General features: G+C 42.6%; 1 protein-coding gene across 1 annotated transcript; it reads left to right on the top strand.

The window, feature by feature from the left end:
- Positions 1–4,061: 4,061 nt before the first annotated feature.
- On the top strand, positions 4,062–14,265 carry cdo1 (cysteine dioxygenase, type I). Its single transcript, XM_084389056.1, has 5 exons — positions 4,062–4,267; positions 7,427–7,504; positions 8,439–8,596; positions 11,773–11,942; positions 13,604–14,265. Exons 1-5 carry the CDS (start codon positions 4,098–4,100, stop codon positions 13,631–13,633), a joined length of 606 nt encoding a protein of 201 aa, XP_084245182.1. The 5' UTR covers positions 4,062–4,097; the 3' UTR covers positions 13,634–14,265.
- The last annotated feature ends 8,710 nt before the right edge of the window (positions 14,266–22,975 follow it).

Consider the following 22,975-nt stretch of genomic DNA (forward strand, 5'->3'; position numbering starts at 1 on the left):
CCTTCCCCTACTGACTTTCACTTTCCGTGCCCGAATGGAAGTGAATGAGGCTTTGCGATTTTTTTTATTATTTTATTTTTTATCTAGGCCTATGTGAAATTCTGCATCCGTACTTTTATTTTTTTATTTATTTTTTCCCATTCGGAAGGGCAACGTGAGTCGAGAAGGGCATATGGGCAGTTGCCCGGGCAACCTGAGCAACCCCCCTGTGCACGTCCCTGGAACTGCATATATTTAGCAAAATGTTATTTTCTTCTTGCTGAATGTGGAGGTTCTGATCACTGAGAGGCTTTTCTGAGGTAACTGTGGCATTATTATCTCCAGCTGTTTTAAACACTGATTGCTGGATTACAGGAGAGATGACTGAGTTCAGGAAGATGTTCTGTATCTCCTGATGTTCACTGATGTGGATCTGCTGCTGTAACTAAAGAGGATCCGCTCTGTCTCCTGAACTGATCCCGAGCCGCTCTTTATAACGCAATTGTTTCCGTCATGAATAAAAATTTAAAAAGGTCATTGCGAATTTGTCTCACACTTCATTTCCCCCTCAGAATTGCAAGTTTATAGACTATCTAACAGTTCAGAGAAAATTATTCAGACTATATAACTTGCAATTGCGAAAGAAAAAAAGTCAGAATTGTGAGATTAAAAAATCGCAATTATCTTTTAAATAGTTTTCGACAGAATTTGACTTTGTTTCATATGATACATAACAGAGCACAAGTTTACTGTGGATGAGTGTGCTACAGATATAGTGAAGTTTCGTTCACGCATCAACAGAAAACAGAAGATTGATCGTGAGAATAAAGGCCCTAATATCGTCCTGAGCAAAGCCCACGTGTTCACAGTCAAATAATGACGAAATAACTCTAGACTTTGGCTTTTGGCGACATTATAAGAAGAATTTCAGACACTCTTTAGTGCAAAATAAGATTAATAATAATAATAATAATATTTTATAATCTATAATATTTTACCCTTTGCAGATTTTTTTATTCACTTTTGGTATATTTTCCCCTCATACATGTTTCCCATCACCCTTGTTGGAGAGATAGTTACAGTACAGATGCCACATCAGAGAATACACATCTCCTAACTCAGGTACTGAACCCATAATGTGTGTAACAGTATCTGTGTTATCTAAAGCTGTGATGGTCTTTATACAGTAATGTGGCAAAAAACGTCCCCATAAGGACAAAGATTTCAGATATTGCATCTTATTAGGGACATTTTGTCACCATAATGTGGAGTTTAGTTGCATTAAATAATAGACAAATGTATTAAACTGAACGAAAAGAGATGCAAATGAAAAGTTTGATAGTAATGGCATTATGAAAGGCAAAAAATCTATATTGTTAAAAGCGCTATATAAATGAAGGTGACTTGACTTGACTGTGAATTAAAAAAAAAATTTATTAACTTTTAACAAATGCAAAATAATGACAAACACAAATTACCTGACACACAACAAAGTGGATGTGAATGAAACATTTATATAGATGAAACACTTAATTTGAGTAGTGATAACAACCCTAATGTTTGGAAAAAGTGCACTTTTGATGATCTGTAGTTGCAGGTCATCAGCTGGAGTGAGAGCCACCAGAGGGCGCTCCACATCACTATCATGAGAGCCACCAGAGGGCGCTCCACATCACTATCATGAGAGCCACCAGAGGGCGCTCCACATCACACTATCATGAGAGCCACCAGAGGGCGCTCCACATCACTATCATGAGAGCCACCAGAGGGCGCTCCACATCACACTATCATGAGAGCCACCAGAGGGCGCTCCACATCACACTATCATGAGAGCCACCAGAGGGCGCTCCACATCACTATCATGAGAGCCACCAGAGGGCGCTCCACATCACTATCATGAGAGCCACCAGAGGGCGCTCCACATCACTATCATGAGAGCCACCAGAGGGCGCTCCACATCACTATCATGAGAGCCACCAGAGGGCGCTCCACATCACTATCATGAGAGCCACCAGAGGGCGCTCATCACTATCATGAGAGCCACCAGAGGGCGCTCCACATCACTATCATGAGAGCCACCAGAGGGCGCTCCACATCACTATCATGAGAGCCACCAGAGGGCGCTCCACATCACTATCATGAGAGCCACCAGAGGGCGCTCCACATCACTATCATGAGAGCCACCAGAGGGTAGACTGGGCTAGACTGGGCTAGACTGGGCTATACTGGGTTTGACTGGGTTTGACTGGGCTAGACTGGGCTATACTGGGCTATACTGGGCTATACTTGGTTTGACTGGGTTTGACTGGGCTAGACTGGGCTATACTGGGCTAGACTGGGTTTGACTGGGTTTGACTGGGCTAGACTGGGCTAGACTGGGCTATACTGGGTTTGACTGGGCTATACTGGGTTTGACTGGGTTTGACTGGGCTAGACTGGGTTTGCCTGGGCTAGACTGGGCTATACTGGGTTTGACTGGGCTAGACTGGGCTATACTGGGTTTGACTGGGCTATACTGGGCTGGAGACTGGACTGCAGCCCATAGGGGGACATAACCCATTTTATTTTTCGTTTGCTTTGTTCGGTTAACTTGTATGCCAGTCCAGAAATTATTAGCCGTATTTCCACTGTCTGGCCATGTGCGAGCGAGGGCTATAATCATACTGTCTATGGCTATAATCAGCCCAGAGCAGAGACTTGAGCACCGAACGCCTCTTTCTGCGCTCGAGTAGCTTGAAAGACTATAGTTTGAAAGACGGAATAAAATACCCGGGCCTTAATATCCTCCGACTGAGAGCTTACAGGCCATAATCAAATAAAGGATTCAACTCCCTCATTAAGATGGAGATTTGCCGCCACCTACTGGCGGTGTTTCATAGTTAAAAAGTACTTATTTCTTTTTTTTTTTTCAATCATTTCATATTTCCACATAAACAAATTTACATTTTAAACATTAATCTCTTAACATAATTTATGCAATTATAATTTGCTGTTTACATCCATACATGCCATGTCTAAACAGTGTCAATCCAAAAATGCTTCCTTTTATTTGGTCATAATAGTCATACACCGTGTCTTTGCATTCTGATGGAATTTGTTGACTAACTTTCAGAATCTGACATTAGAGGGCCGATCGCTGTGACAATGGGTTTAAAAATACTGTTTTCTCTTGGCTTTATTATTAGAGTTTTGATCTTCTCTCAACCGAGAGAGCACATCCTGCATTATATTGTATTATAATGACTATTTAATATTAGCCTACCACTCAACTTTGACTATAGGCATGTTGCATATTAATTGTTCTAGGAACTTCAGAGCATATTTTAATTTTGATGTAATTTGTGCTACTCCATAATGATGCTTGTAGCGTAAGTAGGGCCTAAACATAAACTCAAGCCCAGGACCCCAGGCCCTAGTCCACCTAAACTACTGTAAATAAACCTGATTGCTCATGATCGGCCACATGGTGGCGCAAGATCACACAAATATGTGAAAACAATCTAGGACACGAGAAACCTTTACAAAGCAGAATAGCATTCTGTAGTTTTAAAACAAACAAATAATTAAATATTCTCTCCTTCTTATTGTCCGACAGTTTATCTGCTGGTTTTCCTTTCTATTAAAGACTCTAGAACATCTCTAAAGAATCAGCATTATTATTTCTGCACAATATTGGTACGTGGACAAATCTACCCTTTTTCCATAAAAAAAAGATTCACTGCTATGACGCTTTTATCTTTTTACTGTACGTGTGAAGGTACCAATTTAGAGATATAACTACCGGTAAATATGAAGTTACTGTAATAACATCATTTGAAGAAAGTTCAGCTTACTGAATAAAAAAGCGTGTCGATCCAAACTGTAAAAGGGGTGGGACATTGGTAAAGATTGATAAAGAAACAAAAATATATTTATTTGCTCTCATATGTTGGTTTGTTAAAGTAGTGATGGTGTATTTACATCTCCTCCATGGCCGAGAGTGCATGTTTACACACGATCAGTGCAGTAAAGCTGTAGTTTAGATCCGCCGACCCCCCTCTCTCTCGCAGTGGTTCAGTCCATTAAATCCCGATATAAAAACTCGTCCGTGAGACTCGCGCCGCAGAAGAACCGCTAAGATGGAGCAGACTGAAGTAATCAAGCCAGAAACTCTGGACGATCTGATTAAAACTCTGCACAAGATTTTTGAAAATGACTCTGTTAATGTGGAGGAAGTGCAGAGCATCATGGAAGCGTATGAAAGCAACCCTCAGGATTGGATGAAATTCGCCAAATTTGACCAGTACAGGTAATTATTATTATTATTATTATTATTATTATTATTATTAACGATATTACTTGTCATTTATTACTAAATAATGTTTAGGCAGTTATTTTGCTATTCTCTGCTAATATTACGCATTTAGGCGTACAATCAACAGGTTTATATATATATATTAAAGTCAAGTCAAGTCAAGTCACCTTTATTTATATAGCGCTTCTTACAATACAGATTGTATCAAAGCAGCTTCACACTGAAAACACAACTAAAAAGTGCCAATGAAATTAACATAAAGATAAAATGTAAATTTTATGCTGTAAACTTCTCAGTCTGCCTCTAAGCATCAGATGTAAACACAAACAGAGAATTAGACTTTAATTATTTGACTTTTACACCAATTATCCCACAAATAATGTTCCTTTGTTTAGAGAATTATTGGGTCTCGAATGATGATTTTATTGCTGGAGTTGATGTTTTAAGGGGGCGGGGCTTCGCTTCAGGGGCGGGGATGGCGCTGGCCAATCAGAGCGCGGCTCCAGGCGCACACCCGCTGCTCTCCTTCCATCAAATGTTCCAGCAGAAAAACACACATTCCCGACACATGGAACTAATCTCTCTCGACTGTTCGACACAAACTGTTCTCTTTATCTCATTCACTCAATTTACTGAAATCAATATGCGTAAGGAGTAGCAAAGCAGTGTGTGAAGGTTCATTCATTCAGTAGCAGCAACAACAAACTGTGATTTTATTAATAAATCATCATTTAAAAATCAACTCGTATAGGATGGAAATACAAAATAAATAAAAAAACTGTATGGAAGCCAATTTCTGCCAGAGAAGAAATATTCATGCTTTTGTAAATCATAATAATTATGACAAAAGTCCAAATGATGATACAATAAGTCATAACTATGATGCGCTAAATCATAAGAGATTTTGTTTTACTTCATCAGAATGCTATGAAACTTAGTAAAGGTTTTAACACACAAAAAAAATCATGGATATGATTCAAAAAGTTGAAATGATCCTGAAAAAGACCGTCACACTTGAGCTGCTCGCGTCAACAATGAGCGGATTGGAAACGAACGGGAACGGAAGTTCCTCTAGTGGAAGCGTTCGGTACTGCGTTCTAGTGGAAGCCTTCGGTACTGCGTTCTAGTGGAAGCGTTCGGTACTGCGTTCTAGTGGAAGCGTTCGGTACTGCGTTCTAGTGGAAGCGTTCGGTACTGCGTTCTAGTGGAAGCGTTCGGTACTGCGTTCTAGTGGAAGCGTTCGGTACTGCGTTCTAGTGGAAGCGTTCGGTACTGCGTTCTAGTGGAAGCCTTCGGTACTGCGTTCTAGGGGAAGCGTTCGGTACTGCGTTCTAGTGGAAGCGTTCGGTACTGCGTTCTAGGGGAAGCGTTCGGTACTGCGTTCTAGGGGAAGCGTTCGGTACTGCGTTCTAGGGGAAGCGTTCGGTACTGCGTTCTAGGGGAAGCGTTCGGTACTGCGTTCTAGGGGAAGCGTTCTAGTGGAAGTGTTCGGTACTGCGTTCTAGGGGAAGCGTTCGGTACTGCGTTCTAGTGGAAGCGTTCGGTACTGCGTTCTAGGGGAAGTGTTCGGTACTGCGTTCTAGTGGAAGTGTTCGGTACTGCGTTCTAGGGGAAGCGTTCTAGTGGAAGTGTTCGGTACTGCGTTCTAGTGGAAGTGTTCGGTACTGCGTTCTAGTGGAAGTGTTCGGTACTGCGTTCTAGGGGAAGCGTTCTAGTGGAAGTGTTCGGTACTGCGTTCTAGTGGAAGTGTTCGGTACTGCGTTCTAGTGGAAGTGTTCGGTACTGCGTTCTAGTGGAAGCCTTCGGTACTGCGTTCTAGGGGAAGCGTTCGGTACTGCGTTCTAGTGGAAGCGTTCGGTACTGCGTTCTAGGGGAAGCGTTCGGTACTGCGTTCTAGGGGAAGCGTTCGGTACTGCGTTCTAGGGGAAGCGTTCGGTACTGCGTTCTAGGGGAAGCGTTCTAGTGGAAGCGTTTGGTACTGCGTTCTAGTGGAAGCGTTCGGTACTGCGTTCTAGGGGAAGCGTTCGGTACTGCGTTCTAGGGGAAGCGTTCGGTACTGCGTTCTAGTGGAAGCGTTCGGTACTGCGTTCTAGGGGAAGCGTTCGGTACTGCGTTCTTGGGGAAGCGTTCGGTACTGCGTTCTAGGGGAAGCGTTCGGTACTGCGTTCTTGGGGAAGCGTTCGGTACTGCGTTCTAGGGGAAGCGTTCGGTACTGCGTTCTAGGGGAAGCGTTCTAGTGGAAGCGTTTGGTACTGCGTTCTAGTGGAAGCGTTCGGTACTGCGTTCTAGTGGAAGCGTTCGGTACTGCGTTCTAGGGGAAGCGTTCGGTACTGCGTTCTAGGGGAAGCGTTTGGTACTGCGTTCTAGTGGAAGCGTTCGGTACTGCGTTCTAGTGGAAGCGTTCGGTACTGCGTTCTAGGGGAAGCGTTCGGTACTGCGTTCTAGGGGAAGCGTTCTAGTGGAAGCGTTCGGTACTGCGTTCTAGTGGAAGCGTTCTAGTGGAAGCGTTTGGTACTGCGTTCTAGGGGAAGCGTTGTAGTGGAAGCGTTCGGTACTGCAGTGAACAACATCTCACCGAACTCTCATTTCCTCAGATATCAACTTCAAATTTGGAAGATAACTCCATTTTAGAGCAAAATGTGTTTTGGAATATATATATTTCATATTAAAATTGAAAATATTATTTTTGTGCATTTTTCATAACAATAAACTTTAATGTCTATAACTTTTTTTTATTTCACTTATTTTTTCCACTTTATCAATAATCTTCTTTAGAGAGAGACCAGACTTCAGTCTGTGCTTTAAAACATTCAAGATTTACCACAGTTCATTTCCAGGTCTGTGCTCAAAAAGTGAATAACAGGTAATAAATGGATCATAACTATTCCATAAATATAATTTAGTACCGTAAAATCCCCTAAAATTACAAAATATTATATAAAAACATTATTGACCTAAAATATAGTACAATAATTTCATTGAAATAAAAAAAAAACTGGTCATTTTTGACCGACACTTGAGGAATTTGATTTCGACTTTTTATTTAATAATTTTTTATCTCATTATTATATGACTTTAAGGGAATTAGTATGTCATAATTGTCATAATAGCATGATTGTGTGAGTCCTGACGGATGAGAGCGTGTCTGTACAGGTACACCAGGAATCTGGTGGATGAGGGGAACGGAAAGTTCAACCTGATGATCCTGTGCTGGGGTGAAGGACACGGCAGGTAAACGCTCACACACACACACTCACACACACACACTCACACTCAGACACACACACACACACATGCTCACACACACATACACTCAATCACACACACAAACACACGCACTCACTCACACTCAATCACTCACACACTCACACACACACACACACACACACACACACACACACACACACACACACACTCACTCACTCAGTCACTCACACACACACTCACACACACTCAATCACTTACACACACTCACTCACTCACACACACACACACTGATGCTTCCGTCTGTATTTACTGTTCAGAACCTGAAAGCCTAGAGTCATTTATCGATCAATAATTAAACAAGCAGAACACATGCGTCGATGAATTAGAGATATTAACCGGCTGATAACGAAGAGTCCAATGTCTTGTGATTAGTTCAGTCATAAAGAGAGATTATATATTGAAAGCCCTTAATAAATGCAAAATGGAGCTGAGTGAATCTGAGATAAACTCATCATAAAAGCATAACAAACAGAATGCCTCACACACACACACACACACACACACACACACTCACACACACTCTCACACTCACACACACTCTCACACTCACACACACTCACACTCACACACACACTCACACACACTCACACACACTCACACTCACACACACTCTCACACTCACACACACTCACACACACACACACACTCACACACACTCACACTCACACACACTCTCACACATACACACACACACTCTCACACACACACACACACACACACACACACACACACTCACACACACACACTCACACTCACACACACTCTCACACTCACACACACTCTCACACATACACACACACACTCACACACACACACTCTCACACACTCTCTCACACACACACACACACACACACACACACACACACACACTGAGTGTGCTGTGTTTGCTCCACTACAGTAGTATCCACGATCACACAGACGCGCACTGCTTCCTGAAGCTCCTGCAGGGTCAGCTGAAGGAGACGCTGTTCGAGTGGCCGGATCGCAAGCTTCCGGCCGGGATGGTGCAGAAATCCCAGCGGGTCCTGCTGGAGAACCAGTGCGCTTACATCAACGGTGAGAGGAGAACATTACACTACACTCTTAAACATAAAGGATCTGTGCATATCACAATCCCAGGTAAATTAACTCTGCTCTGAGTACATATGGTCCCACTCTAAAGACTGTTAAAGCATAGAGCATAAATGATGAACACCTGCTGTTAACAATATACTGAAGGAAAGACAAACAACAAGAACAGAAAAAAGAGAAACACTGGAACATTTAATCCACTGATGGCAAGTTGTAGAACCCAAGTGCAGTTTATTAATACAATACAATACAAGGGACACCTGTGCACAATTATACAATGATCCAATAAGAACATGACACATAAAAGGGAACACATGGCAGGGTCACATGACTAAAACAGGGAATCGCATGACTGAGACATTAAACAAGACTTGACAGATCTATGGGCGGCTCCTACCCAGACAAAACAACAAAACAAGACAACAGAAGCTCAGGAGGGATGGAGAAGTGCAGGGGACAGAACATGGACATGGCAATGGTGGGCCTGGGCCGTGGAGTGTGGGCGGAGCCAGCTACAGGGGTGTGGCCTCAGTGGCCCTAACAAAGAACCTACTGCCCTCCCCCAAAATGTTCTTGGGTGGAGCTATAGAGGCGTGGCCTGCAGTGAGCTCATAATAATAATAATAATAATAATAATTCATAACATTTATATAGCGCTTTTCTCGGCTCTCAAAACGATTTACATAGAAGGGGGGGAATCTCCTCAACCACCACCAATGTGCAGCACCACCTGATGAACGCCCACCACACACCAGCTGGAGACAGTGATGAAGCCAATGAGTATATATAGGCATGATTAGGAGGCCATGATGGAAGGCAAATGGGCAAACTTTGGCCAGGACTCCGGGGTTACACCCCTACTCTTTCAAAGGACATCCTGGGATTTTTTGTGACCACAGAGAGTCTGGACCTCAGTTTAACGTCTCATCCGAAGGACGGTGCTCCTTGACAGTATAATGTCCCCGTCACTATACTGGGGCATTAGGACCCACACAGACCACAGGGTGAGCGCCCCCTGCTGGCCTCACTAACACCTCTTCCAGTACCAGCCTGGTTTTCCCAGGAGTCTCCCATCCAGGTACTGACCATGCTCAACCCTGCTTAGCTTCAGTGGGCAACCAGTCTTGTGGCCATCTTGGGACGAGACTCTGGAACGGCGCCATCTTAGCCAGGGGCCTCTGGCTCGGCCGGCTCACGGGTTGGAGTCGATGTGCTGCCCACACACACAAAATAGCCGTAGTCATGATGATCAGCGTTGCATCGTCCATATCTGAATCGGGCGCGGCGGCCATCTTGTCCGAAGTGTAAGGGGATTTAGAGTTAAAGACCCAAGGACCAGATATGATTAATTAAGACCCGGAGTCAGAAGTGCAGTCAATTTAAGACGAGACAGAATTATAATAAATAAAATAATTTTTTTACTGAAGATAGTTTGCAGTTTCATCAGCAGAAGTTCAGCACACACACACACACACACACACACACACAGCAGTTATACCATTCACCACACACACACACACAGCAGTTATACCCTTCACCAAGGTCTAAGCTACGTTCTTGCTTCAGGTTGAATGACTCTCATTGGCTAAGAAATAGATAAACAGTAATTTTCCACACATATACAGATAGACTGAGACACATCTCCATCGATTATGCAGACACTCGGACCCTGAAGTTCGGCACGTTGTGACCTTCCAGGTCGCAGATCTGGGTTGTTGGGTGCCAGCCTGTCCAGAACTCAGCCAATCTCCTATAATGCCAGTTGTTCCCTAACCTGTAACCAAGAAGACTAACACACACACACACACACACACAGCTTCTTCAAGGTTGGATTTGGCCAGGCTCTAACTGAAAATAGGAGAGTCTTCTCAAAACATCAAGATAGTACGTTCTTTCTCTCAAGGAGAGGACACTTTTAATCTAACTGGAAAGTAAGACTTTAACAAAGAAATGGTCCCTTTAACTATTGGTTCCAATGACCCTTATATGTTTTAACACATGTTGAAGACCTTTCTCAAACAAAACGTGTCCATATTTCATCTCTGGAAGCCGGCTAAATAAGCAAGCACTGTGACTGCATTACTGGCGTGGGCTAGACCCTTCAGTCACCGCTCAGATATTTAATACAGACATTAGAGAATACCACACTGGCAACTTCTATAACAAAGTAAAATCTCATTAGCCTAGAGAAGTCTTTCAACTCATGTGATATTTAGAAGGAAAAATATTGATTAATACCTTGATTAAAATCACTCATTAGATATATATTGATTCCAGCATCCACCCCTTCAGTAGACACACGTGCGGTGGCCATCTTGTCCGTAGACACTGGCTTGGCAGGGTTAGTGAAGAGACTCAGGTTTGCAAGGCATGGAACTCAAAACAGAAACATGAACATGGACATGGACGTGACGCTATACAGTGGTTACACGTAACAATACTTGGCAAAGTAACAAGGCAAACATGAGGGCTGAAATATACAGGGACTAATGACAAGACAAGGGACACCTGTGCACAATCATACAATGAACCAATAAGAACATGACACATATAAGAGAACACATGGCAGGGTCACATGACTAAAACAGGGAATCACATGACTGAGACATGAAACAAGACTTGACAAACACAAGAACTACAACTGACTTTAGCCACAGTCTTAGATGAAATCAACTGAAGATCAAAGAAGACATTAAATCTCTCAAGATCTCAGCAGAGGAGGATTAAACAACTACACAAACAGCATTACCAGCGTTACTTATTAATAACCAGCTTGACTTTATTTCTGACTTTCATCTGCTGATGTTCTTATTGGGAATTAACAGAGGTTTAGATATTGATGTTTTATTGAAAATGTTTGGTCGCCATTATGGTGATCAGTGTTTCATTTAGTTGCGCAGTTTGACTCTTGGTTTTTTCTATGAGTTTGTGGTGTTTGTAACAGTGTTTAACAAAGCACATAATGAGTTGCAAAGGAAACCAGAAACAATCAGGCGATAATAGTTTCCAGCATCATAAAGTAGAATAAATCACTGATCTTATCTTATACCAAAATTGTTTATTTCTTATTAATATATTATATTCATCAACAACGCTTTTTTGCAACAGATCAGACAATTAGAATTTTGATCTGCATGACCTGAAACGCTTCCCTGTTCCAGACTCCATCGGGCTTCACCGCGTGGAGAACGTCAGTCACACTGAGAGCGCGGTCAGTCTTCACCTCTACAGTCCCCCGTTCCAGGCCTGCCAGACCTTCGACCAGCGCACCGGACACCGCAACGCCGTCAGGATGACCTTCTGGAGCCGATACGGGGAGAGGACACCGTATGTGAGTGTGCCAGAGTCCTTCATCCTCGTTTCATCAGTCGAATGTGTGTTAGAATTAAAGTCATCATGAGACTGAAGTTACGCTAGTGTTTTCTCCTCTATTGTGTCGTATTTCCGAGTGAAGCGCTTCAGGAACAAGAGCACATGTGGGCGGGGCTAGATTGTGTCCATAGGGAATTGATTGGATGGTTGTGGTTTGCTATTGGCTGAGCTCATGTGAGTGACAGGTTGCCCCGCCCTCGTCATCAGAGAAGAGAAGAGATGCTGCAAGAGGAACTTATTCTGAGTCAACTTTATTAACACTATAATGATGTGCACCTATAAATCATTAATGATAAACACTGTAATATTCCATAAAAAAACACAGTTAGTTTTTATTTCATGGTGACTTTAAAGTGCCCACTACATCGTTGTGTTCTGTGCATCAGAATAGTCCACCGTGTGGTCTCGTTCATGCTCAGACGTACGGCTGTATCAGTGTCCTTATTCGCACATATATTTCATCTGATGAAGACATGTGCGCACACAGTGCTGGTTCATGTTAACTAGAGTATATGAAATATGTCCATAAAAGCTTGAAACGCGCTCGCTCGGGTCCGTATATGAACGATATGATCCGCGTTGCGAGCGTTGTTAAACTTATCGCGGGGGCAGAAACTGCTCTCGCATGATGTTTGAATTCTCCTGTAATGCGATGATCTCATGCGTAATACAGCGCTGTGATTGGATAGATCAAGCTCTTTCTCATGAATAAACGCAAAGAGTCGCTCGAGGGTTAGCAGACGTAGAATCGTGCCGCAGCCAATCACACACTGTACCTCACATTCAGCCAATCACACACTCCGGCTCACTTCTTCCTCACATTCAGCCAATCACACACTCCAGCTCGCTTCTACCTCACATTCAGCCAATCACACACTCCAGCTCGCTTCTACCTCACATTCAGCCAATCACACACTCCGGCTCGCTTCTACCTCACATTCAGCCAATCACACACTCCCGAAGCCTCACTTCTACCTCACATTCCCTGATAGTGCTTTGACTTTGTTTTTCAACCCGGAAGAACGAAATTGCTCATAAAAATGCAAAAATAACCAATTTCCACTTTTTGGTAAAATGTATTGTGCTTTTAGTGTTGTCATTGATGTGCAGCCTGTACATATCAGATCACATCTCAAAAAAAGTGTTTTGGGGTTTCATGAAAAGCCTTTTTAAGAAACAAGCCTCAAACGATCCGATAAGATCAATCGGGTGAATCTGAATGAACTGGAACTCTTTGAAAGAGTCTCAGGCTGGAAAGTTAATATGTATTTATCTGAAGATAAGCTGTTATCAGTGTATTAGCAGTGATGTCGTGTGGCTTCAGTCGGAGTGTGTAGAGCCCTGAACGCTCCGTGACGTAACGTCTGTTCCCGCAGGATAATGTCTTCCACATGTGCTCCACTTCTGCCAAACTTATCTGCATTCACAGCTTGCATAACTTTACTTTGACCAAATCGCTGTCTGGACAGAATAGTTTCAACATCAGCGCTGTGCTTTGATAAGATAAGATAGCAAAGCGCCAATGAGCTCGTCGTTCACTCGCTTTTAAGTTTTAAGTCTTTATCTGTTAATTAGAAGCTTGTGCTTTTGTTTGACCGCTTTTATGTTGTTTTTTTACAGGAAACAACCGTTTCACAGGAAAACAACTGAGACGGCGAGAACGACGATGGAACTCACGGCCAAATTTCCACATAAATGATGTTTAAAACTTGATCCAACAGTTTCTAAGATTGGCAAAGGACAGTGGGAAGAAAAAGAGGGTCTCGGTGGTGATTGAAGTTGCTTAATCGTGGCCTAGTTTAACGCTGGCTAGCGCTGCTGAATGAGCCGCGCGTCAATCCGCTCTTTGTTGGAGGAGAAGCCATTCTCCCAGCATTCCTGTGTGTCTGTGACCTGTGTAATCGCTCTTTGTGCTGGTACGGGACGAGAGCTGTTTGTTGGAAGTCTGTAATTTATGAGAAGAAACTATTTGTCTTTCCCTTTGTCCCTCTGAAAGCGCTGTCCTGAAACGCTCTGAAACGCAGCACTTGCTCTCCATCGATCGGTGTGTGTGTGTGTGTGTGTGTGTGTGTGGATAATCACAGGCCTGCAATCTCCACATGCTTTTTTATTCGCTTTCCAGATGAACGTTTGCATGGAAGAGTTTATTTTTATGAATCTTGCTGTCAGTAATTGATGTCTATAGTCTCTGCATTTGTAAACTGGAGCTTTTATTTAAAATGGACCTGAATCTGGAAATGACTTTTTTGTCTTAACAAGTAAATAAAAAAAACATTTAGCCACGTGTGTTTGTTTGTTTTTGTCTTCAACTCCTCTGGTTACTGATGAACTGAAGTAAAGCTGCTCGTGTTGAAGCTTGTCTCGGAGAACAGGGAACGTTCTGTCCTCGAAGTTAGGAACAAACATTCTTCCAGTAACAGAATAACAGAATGTTCATGGAGAGTTCCTGAAACTTTTTTTAAAATAATGTTACTTGTTTCCGCACGTTCAAAAGTAACGTTCCCATTATGTTAGAAGAATGATACAATGGAATGTTCCCTTAACGTTTTCCAAAACATAAAAAAAACATGATTTTTTGGAAGAATATTGAGAAATAACGTTTTCTTAACTTTCATAGCACATGATTTTTAGAACATATTTTTGTTGGCTGGGTTTATTGACACTCTTATTCTGGATCATATTTTCAGGAATGAACTCGAAGCTACAGAGGAAAATGATCATTCAATGAAAAGCAAGGGCAGATTCCAATAACAACTGAAGTGCTATTATTATTCACAACATCACTCACTCCCTGCTGAGGGGTTTAAACAACACTTCATATCCAGGAATAATAGCCGTTATCTCACCGGTTCACTACAGACCCGATATAGTCTGACTATGAGAAACACATTTCTAGCCAAAATAACCTTGAATTTGGTTATGTCATTTTTGCTAAAATAACTTGCGAGATGTATGATATTCCATCATGTATGCAAAGCAAACCGTGATTACAAGGTGTTTGGTTTCATTTCTTCACTCATTTAATTTCGAGGGCTTGGAGCCAGAGGGGCGTAAGTGTTTCTGACAAACTTTACAGGAGAAACAAAACAAAATTTTGACCACACTTCAATCACGTGTATTATTAACCTTAAACCACAAACATTGCAACCACAGGCATACTTACATGAATGAGTATTTAAGTAATAAACTTATGGCATATTAACACAATGAACATGTTCTAAAACATTTTAAAATAAAAAAATATGGCAAAACCGTCAGATACGCCTTTTTGGCACCAAACATTTCCAAGTCTTCTATGGACATATTGGGCGTATCTGCGGAACAATGCAGAAAATAATTGGTCAAAAGGGGAATTGATTGAATAATTAACACTTGAATAACACTTGAACAAGTAATTAATTTTCATTTAACTCATTCATTATTATTTATTTTTTTCATTTCACTTTTCCATTCTGGGCTTCTGCTGAACAGTACAGACTGTAATAAAAGTCACTGAACTTGCTAAACACACTTCTGATTGGCAATTCATGAGTTGTTCAATTTATTTAATTACATTCATTCATTTTTTGCAGTGGTGTCAGCCATTTTGAATGCTGTTTTAGGGCACCAACTACACTTACACCCTTCTGGCTCTGAACATAAATGTGGGTCCTACATGTATGTTTCAGCTCCAAACATTACTCACACTTTTGTGTTAGGTCTTTATTGTTTTGTTGCTTTATTCAATACAGTTTGATCTCAGATAGGTATTTAGAGCTCATCGAGACCTTTATTTTGATACTAAGAACTCATATTCGCCCAAAATGCCACTTACGCCCCTCTGGCTTCAAGCCCTCGATATTTTCTTTGTTATTTGTTTACTTTTTTTTAACTTTTTTTATTAGTTTATTCACTTTTTTATTGAATTTTTACAACAACAGGTGACATCATACAGTGAACAAAATAAACACAGTACAGTGGGATCGGAATGTCACCTGCCACCAGTCCCCTACCCACCCACCCACGGACCAACCCAACACAGGCCCAAAAACGAGGACAAACACACAAACCCATGCATACCAGCAGACATTCACCAAAACAAACACACAACTTACAAACTAAAACAGTAAAAGGGGTAGACAAAGTAAGTAGAGATGGGCAGGGAAGAAGGCAAAAGGGGAAAGAGACTAAATAAACGGGGTGGAGGTTAAAAAACAAAAAATAATGACATACTGACATGGAGGGGTTCAATCCTCCAAATCAGGGGACAGGGTGAGGGAGTCAACCAGCGCCAGGAAAGGCTTCCACGTCCCAAGAAATGTTGAGGAAGAACCTTTCAAAGAAGATCTGAGCTTCTCCAGCCTCAGATTGTCAAGCACCTCTTTAATCCAACGGTCGTGCGTAGGGGGGCGGGAGAGCTTCCAATTGAACAGAATCAGTCTTTGAGCTAGCAAAGATGTAAATGCCAGGGCCCGCCTCAGCGCAACAGGGAGGTCAGTGTCTGGGGAAATGCCAAAAATGGCTGACAAAGGGTTCTGAGGGATAGTGTGCCCGTAGGCTCTACTCATGGTGTCAAAAAAGTTTGTCCAAAAAGTTGTCAATTTAGGCCAAGACCAAAACATATGAGTACGGTTGGCAGGGGACTGACTGCACCTATTACAGGTGTGCCGGACAGTGGGGTATATTTTAGACAGTTTTGCAGAGGTCAATCCTAGTGACTCGTACAGTACAGAAACACATTTTCTACGGTTGGAGTCTGTCGCCAGGAGGGAGTCAGTCAGGGTTTCGGGGGGGCGGTTTGGAAAGTGGGGGAACGTCTTCTTACCAAAGTCTCTAATCTGAAAAAAGTGGAAGAGGTGTGATTTTGGCAAATTGTAAAGAGAAGAGAGCTCTGTGAAGGAAGCAGATATACCATCCTTGTATAGGTCCTTAATGCAGATGATGCCGTTACTGTGCCAGGCCCTGAATGCCAAATCTGACCTCGAGGGAGTAAAGACATGGTTTTGGAGCAATGGTGTCAAGACAGAGGGACCCTGTAAACCTAAGCCTTTCCTGATCTGACTCCAGATCTTAAGCGAGAGGGATACAATCGGGCATGTGCCCGCAGATGTTGAAGGCAAAGGGAGTTGGGAGCAGTGAAGCAAGGGGGTTAGCGTGCCTTAGTCGGCCAGGAACTAATAGTAGACTGCAGCCAAGGGTTCTCAATTTACAGTAGCCCTTGGAAAGGGAGAAAGGCTGGCAACAACCAGCCATTCGTACAGTTTTAACTCAACCGCCACGGCGCTAGGCATGTTCTCCATCCTCCGTGGGCCCCGAACTGCGTCGACGCTGGGAAGCGATGAAGTCCTCCTGAGCGGCCTTTGGGGAAGGGAGATGGCGTCGTGGTCCGTCTTCGGGCCTGATGAACAGCCTGGCAGGGAAAAGGAGAGTCGGTCTAAGGCCCAGGTCGTATAATTGCTTCATCTTTCTTCTAGAGCGGCCTTCCAGGTCAACGAGCTTGGCCCGTAGTCTAGCGTTAGCTTCGGATACCGCGGCCAGCTCGGCTTCCATGGCCTTCATGTCTTGGCTCGTGGAGTCTGCAAATGTCTCCAGCGACGAGAGACGCTGTTGGTGGTCCAGTAAGGTGTTCTGGAATTTGTCAACCCGCTCCTCAAGTTTGGAGAACGCTGTGTTAAATTCCACCTGGAACTTAGTCATAAGGGAGGCCTCGTGTTTAGTTAGCATACCTGCTAGCGCGGGTAACACAGCGCTCGGTGGGTCCTTCTCTGCTTTCTGGTCCCCTTTCTTCGATCCGCGGCGAGGCACTGTCAAATATAATTAAATGTTGGGGATCGGGGATCAACTTTAGTTGGACTGTAAGGCAGGTTATAAACGTAAAGGTTGGGAGCGGGGCAGAAACGCGACTCACTCTGCCATTTCCTACACCGGAAGTCTTCTTTGATATTTAATTGATGACTTCATATTCTTGGGCTGAATAATGACTCTGTTGTCTTCTGTCTCATATTTGATGAAGTTTGCATTATTGATTCTCTTTATTATGACCGAAGCTACTCTGAATGGATCTGTCCTGTATGAACCGCTGTAGAAATGAAGTGGATTGACTCGAGTCTGGAAGCTTCTGATCCAGTGTGACTCTGTTCTCTCATGTGCTGGAACAGTGTTTTCTTCATGCACTCTTGTGCCAAATGTTGAGTTGCGTAACGTGTGTGTCGTTCGCTCCCATTGGATGGCCGTATTAATAATGTGCCAACAAAATCAATACAGCAGGAACATTGAGCTTCTGAGAGCAGAATTCAGTCACGTATCGTCAGCATTACCATCAAACAGCAGGGGCTTCTGGGATACGCCTGGCCCGTCACTGGTGTCGAGAGAGAAAGGTCCCATCGGGTTTCATAACCCAATGTTTTCATCACCATCATATCAGTGCAATTGAGAAAACACCCATAAAACATTATGACTGTGTTTTTTCCTCAGGACTCACATCACAGAAACTGGATCAAAGGTGGAAGATTACAGTTTTTCTGGATTGCTGCTAACACACAATTCATGAAACAATTCACCATAATCTTTAAGAAAAGTTTATTTTCATTAATTCTTTAAAGAGATCTTTCAGAAGAAGAAAAGCGCTAGAAAAGAAAAGGTCAAATACCAAAGAATTAAATATGAACTTGGAATGGAATACAGTAGTTTACAGGCAATTACAGTAAAACATATATATATATATATAATTCAGCATCCTCGAACAAATCCTGAGATTCTGATTGGAGCGTCATCAGTTTTGCTACCTAATGTTTACACATGATAAATGTGTGTTATCTGAGTTCACAGTGTGACACTTGAGGTAATTATATTGTGTGTTTGTGTTTTCCTGGCAAAATGAGGACATTGAGTCGAGTTTTGCAGAAAACATTGAGAAAATTGGACTGTTTGTGAAAACAAGTGAAATGTGACCCTGGACCACAAACCCAGTCACGACCCAGTCTAACCCAGTCACGAGTCGCACGGGGATAGCTGTGGCAATAGCCAACAATACATGTATGGGTCAAAATGAGCATTTTTTATTTTATGCCAAAAATCATTAGGATATGAAGTAAAGATCATGTTCCATGAAGATATTTGGTACATTTCCTACCGTAAATATATCCAAAACATTTTTTTTCTGTGAGTGAATGCAGCAACATCAAGGACTTGTGTGTGTAATTGGCTGACAAATTTGGATTTTTTTGCACCCTCAGATTCCAGATTTTCAATAGTTATATCTTGGCCAAATATTGTCCTATCATAACAAATCATTCATAAATGGAAAGCTTATTTATTCAGCTTTCAGATGATATATAAATCTCAATTTAAAAAAAATGTAGCCTTATGACTGGTTTTGTGGTCCAGGGTCACACATGTGCTAAACGTTTCGAGAAACACAGTAATACCTTCCCATAGGAGTCGATGATTCACAGCCGATAACAGATATTATTATCATCAGCTCTCAGTGTCTTTATCTGTCCATATCTGCAGGAGGAATGAACATTCACACTGATTCGGTGTGTCCAAAATGATCAAATCATCCACCTTTCTGTGTTCTGTTGTTATGAAAACACACCCAAGATAAGGAGAGCTCCACCAGTATTCCCAGTCAGGACAGCAGCCAGGTGAGTGTGAGGAGACTGTCGAGGAACACGGGAGAGACGACGGTGTGTTTATAGGCCTCAACTCGTTTAGCTGATTGGGTAGACATGTTGATTACTGATTGTTGACAGCCGGTTGGATTGGCGTGATGATTGGATAGATAATCCACTTCCCCCTCACGTGTACTCTTCTGATTTTTGTAATACTATATTATCATTTTTCTCTTTAAAAATTGAACACATCCACCAGCAACTTATGTATACTTCTGCTCCTAACTCACCTGTCTCAGTTTAATTTGCTCCCACCATTTACTCTCAGCATTACCTTACTCTCAGTCAATGACATTTCCGAACTCATTCAAAAATCCAAATCTTCATCCTGCAGATTAGAGCCTTCCTCCTGTTCTTGTAAAGGCCTCTGTCCTCTCATTACAGACATCATTCACTCTTCTCTTACCACTGTAATTGTGCCTTCTTCTCTTAAAAATCACGAACGAACTTCTCCTAGCGGCTGACTCTGGTTTACTATCCATTCTCCTTCTGCTTGATTTGAGTGCGGCCTTCAAAGCTATTTCACACACCATCCTAATCTAGACAGACTCTCCTCTATTGGTATCACTAACACACCTCTTATCTGGTTTATTATATCTCTCAGGCGCACTCAGTTCATCCAGTTAAAATCATTCACCTCCTGATCGGTCCCTGTCATCACAGGAGTGCCTCAGGGCTCCGTCCTGGGACCCCTGCTGTTCATTATTTATCTTCTTCCCCTTGTTTACATCTTCCGTAAATACCAGATTTACTTTACTTCCAGCTCTATCTCTCAACCAAACCTAAGTCAAAACTTCCACCATCCTCCCTTACTAATTGTCTTCTTGACACAAAATCCTGGTTCGCTTCAAACTTCCTCAAATTAAATAGCAATAAATCAGAATTGCTTCTTATAGGTACAGGATTAACATTAAACAAACTCCATAATTTTTCTATTCCCATTGCTTTCTCCTTCATCTCCGCCTCCCCTCAGGTGAAGAGTCTTCGATAGCTCTTCTACGTAATAATGTTAGCCGGTCTGCTTAATACCATCTTCGAAACATCATCCGTCTGCGTCCTGTCCTCACGCCTCACTCCACTGCCATTCCTGTCCACATCCTCACCTCTCGTTTAGATTTCTGCAATTCCCTTTTGTTTTGCCTCCTGCATAAAACCCTCCATAAACTACAACGGGTCCAAAACTGCTCGTGTCATCACTCGTACCCCCTCAGTTCATCACACACCCCCATCTTACGACAGCTCCACTGGCTCCCCATCACTCTAACTAGAAATACTTCTCCTCACTTTTAAAGTTATCCATAATCTCGCTTCTTCATATCTTCCGGAAAACTCTAAACCCTTCTGTTTAGGATAGCTCACTCCCTCTGACCACAACTGCACTGTCTTCTTTAATGGTTTTGTATTTCATTGTTTTTACTGAAATATTGTTGTCTTGTTGAGGATGTATGGTGGCCTTGAGTGTCAAGAAAGGCGCCTATAAATAAAATGCATAATAATAATAATAATAATTTGAACTTGCTCCCCCTGAGCGTTGTTAATAACACATCATGTAGTTGTGGGTATAGCAGAGGAGCAGCGGCGGGTCGGTTCTCCAGATCCGCACGTGTGACTGAGGCCCGCTCGCTTCGGGCCGCTCGCTTCGGGCCGGTCGTCTCCACTTCACACACTCTTCCCATCCGGCACTGTCACTGAGGAAACATTCGGTTGTTTTGTGTGTCATTCCCATTGACAAATCAAACAATACGATCAGAGATTCTTATTCTTACCTGTGAATGTGTGGAGAAAGGGTTATTGCTGATTCCTGCTGTTCAGGGTTATGATCCTGATGTGGTGTGTGTCCGTGATGAAGAATGAACTCCTCCTCCTCCTCGAGTGAATAACAGCCGCTTCTCTCATTACTGTCCCTGTTACTCACATTAGCTGAGCTGCTCATTCCGAAGGCTACACACACACACACACACACACACACACACACACACACACACACACACACACACACACACACACACACACACACACACACACACACGGATTCACTTTTATGATGGACGTACAATATATACAGTCATTCACTGCCATTATAAAGCTTGGAAGAGCAGGACATTTATTACTATAACTCTGATTGTGTTCGTCTGAGAGAAGAGTGTCACACACACCTAGGCTTTAAGAACAAGAACAAATATCTGCCGGTGGAGTTAGAGTTAGAGAGACTCACTGACATATTTGTTCTTGTATTAAACACAAACTCACTTCATTTTGATTCATTGTTCAGTCTTAATATCTTCAGTCATGTTGCTTCTACAGTAAGTGTCTCTTGATTTAATAATGTTTAGATATTTGTGCTGGAAAACAAGACAGAAACACTGAGGAAGAACATCATTGTTTGTCTGCAGTGAATGTTGGTCTTCTAATGCAGAGGATTTCTGCAGTCAGATTGTGTAGTTGTGATTGTGTAGTTGTTCAGGTTATGCTAACAACCAGCCAGACAAGAGACACTGGCCCGAACGCCACATCATCAGATCATGAGGAGACTGAGCGGAGGCTGCCCTCTGGTGGACACACACACACACACACACACACACACACTCGCATGAGGAGACTGAGCGGAGGCTGCCCTCTGGTGGACACACACACACACACACACACACACACTCGCATGAGGAGACTGAGCAGATGCTGCCCTCTGGTGGACACACACACACACACACACACACACTCGCATGAGGAGACTGAGCGGAGGCTGCCCTCTGGTGGACACACACACACACACACACACACACACACTCGCATGAGGAGACTGAGCAGATGCTGCCCTCTGGTGGACACACACACACACACACACACACACTCGCATGAGGAGACTGAGCAGATGCTGCCCTCTAGTGGACACACACACACACACTCGCATACTCGCATGAGGAGACTGAGCAGATGCTGCCCTCTGGTGGACACACACACACACACACACACACACACACACACACACACACACACACACACTCGCATGAGGAGACTGAGCGGAGGCTAAATGTAGTTTGTTAAAGTTTGTTAATGTTTGTTAAAGTTTCTCTGTTTTGCAGCATTTAAAAATGATTTTAAAATTGTATTTCAATCCTTAAAACAATTAAAAAGGAGCAGTGCCCCCCAACCCCCCTTTTTTGCTTTTCACATTTTGTATTTATTTTATTAATTCATGTTATTATTATGTTGTTTGCGATATGCTGCTTGGTCTTATTGTTAATGTGTTTAACAATGATAATGTTTTAATGCCTGTTTGTTATTTGAAATGATTTAATACAAATAAAAAAATTATAAAAAAAACTCATGATTGCGCCGTGAC

This window comes from Rutilus rutilus (genome assembly GCF_951802725.1).
Source record: "Rutilus rutilus genome assembly, chromosome: 19".
NCBI classification, from domain to species: Eukaryota; Metazoa; Chordata; class Actinopteri; order Cypriniformes; family Leuciscidae; genus Rutilus; species Rutilus rutilus.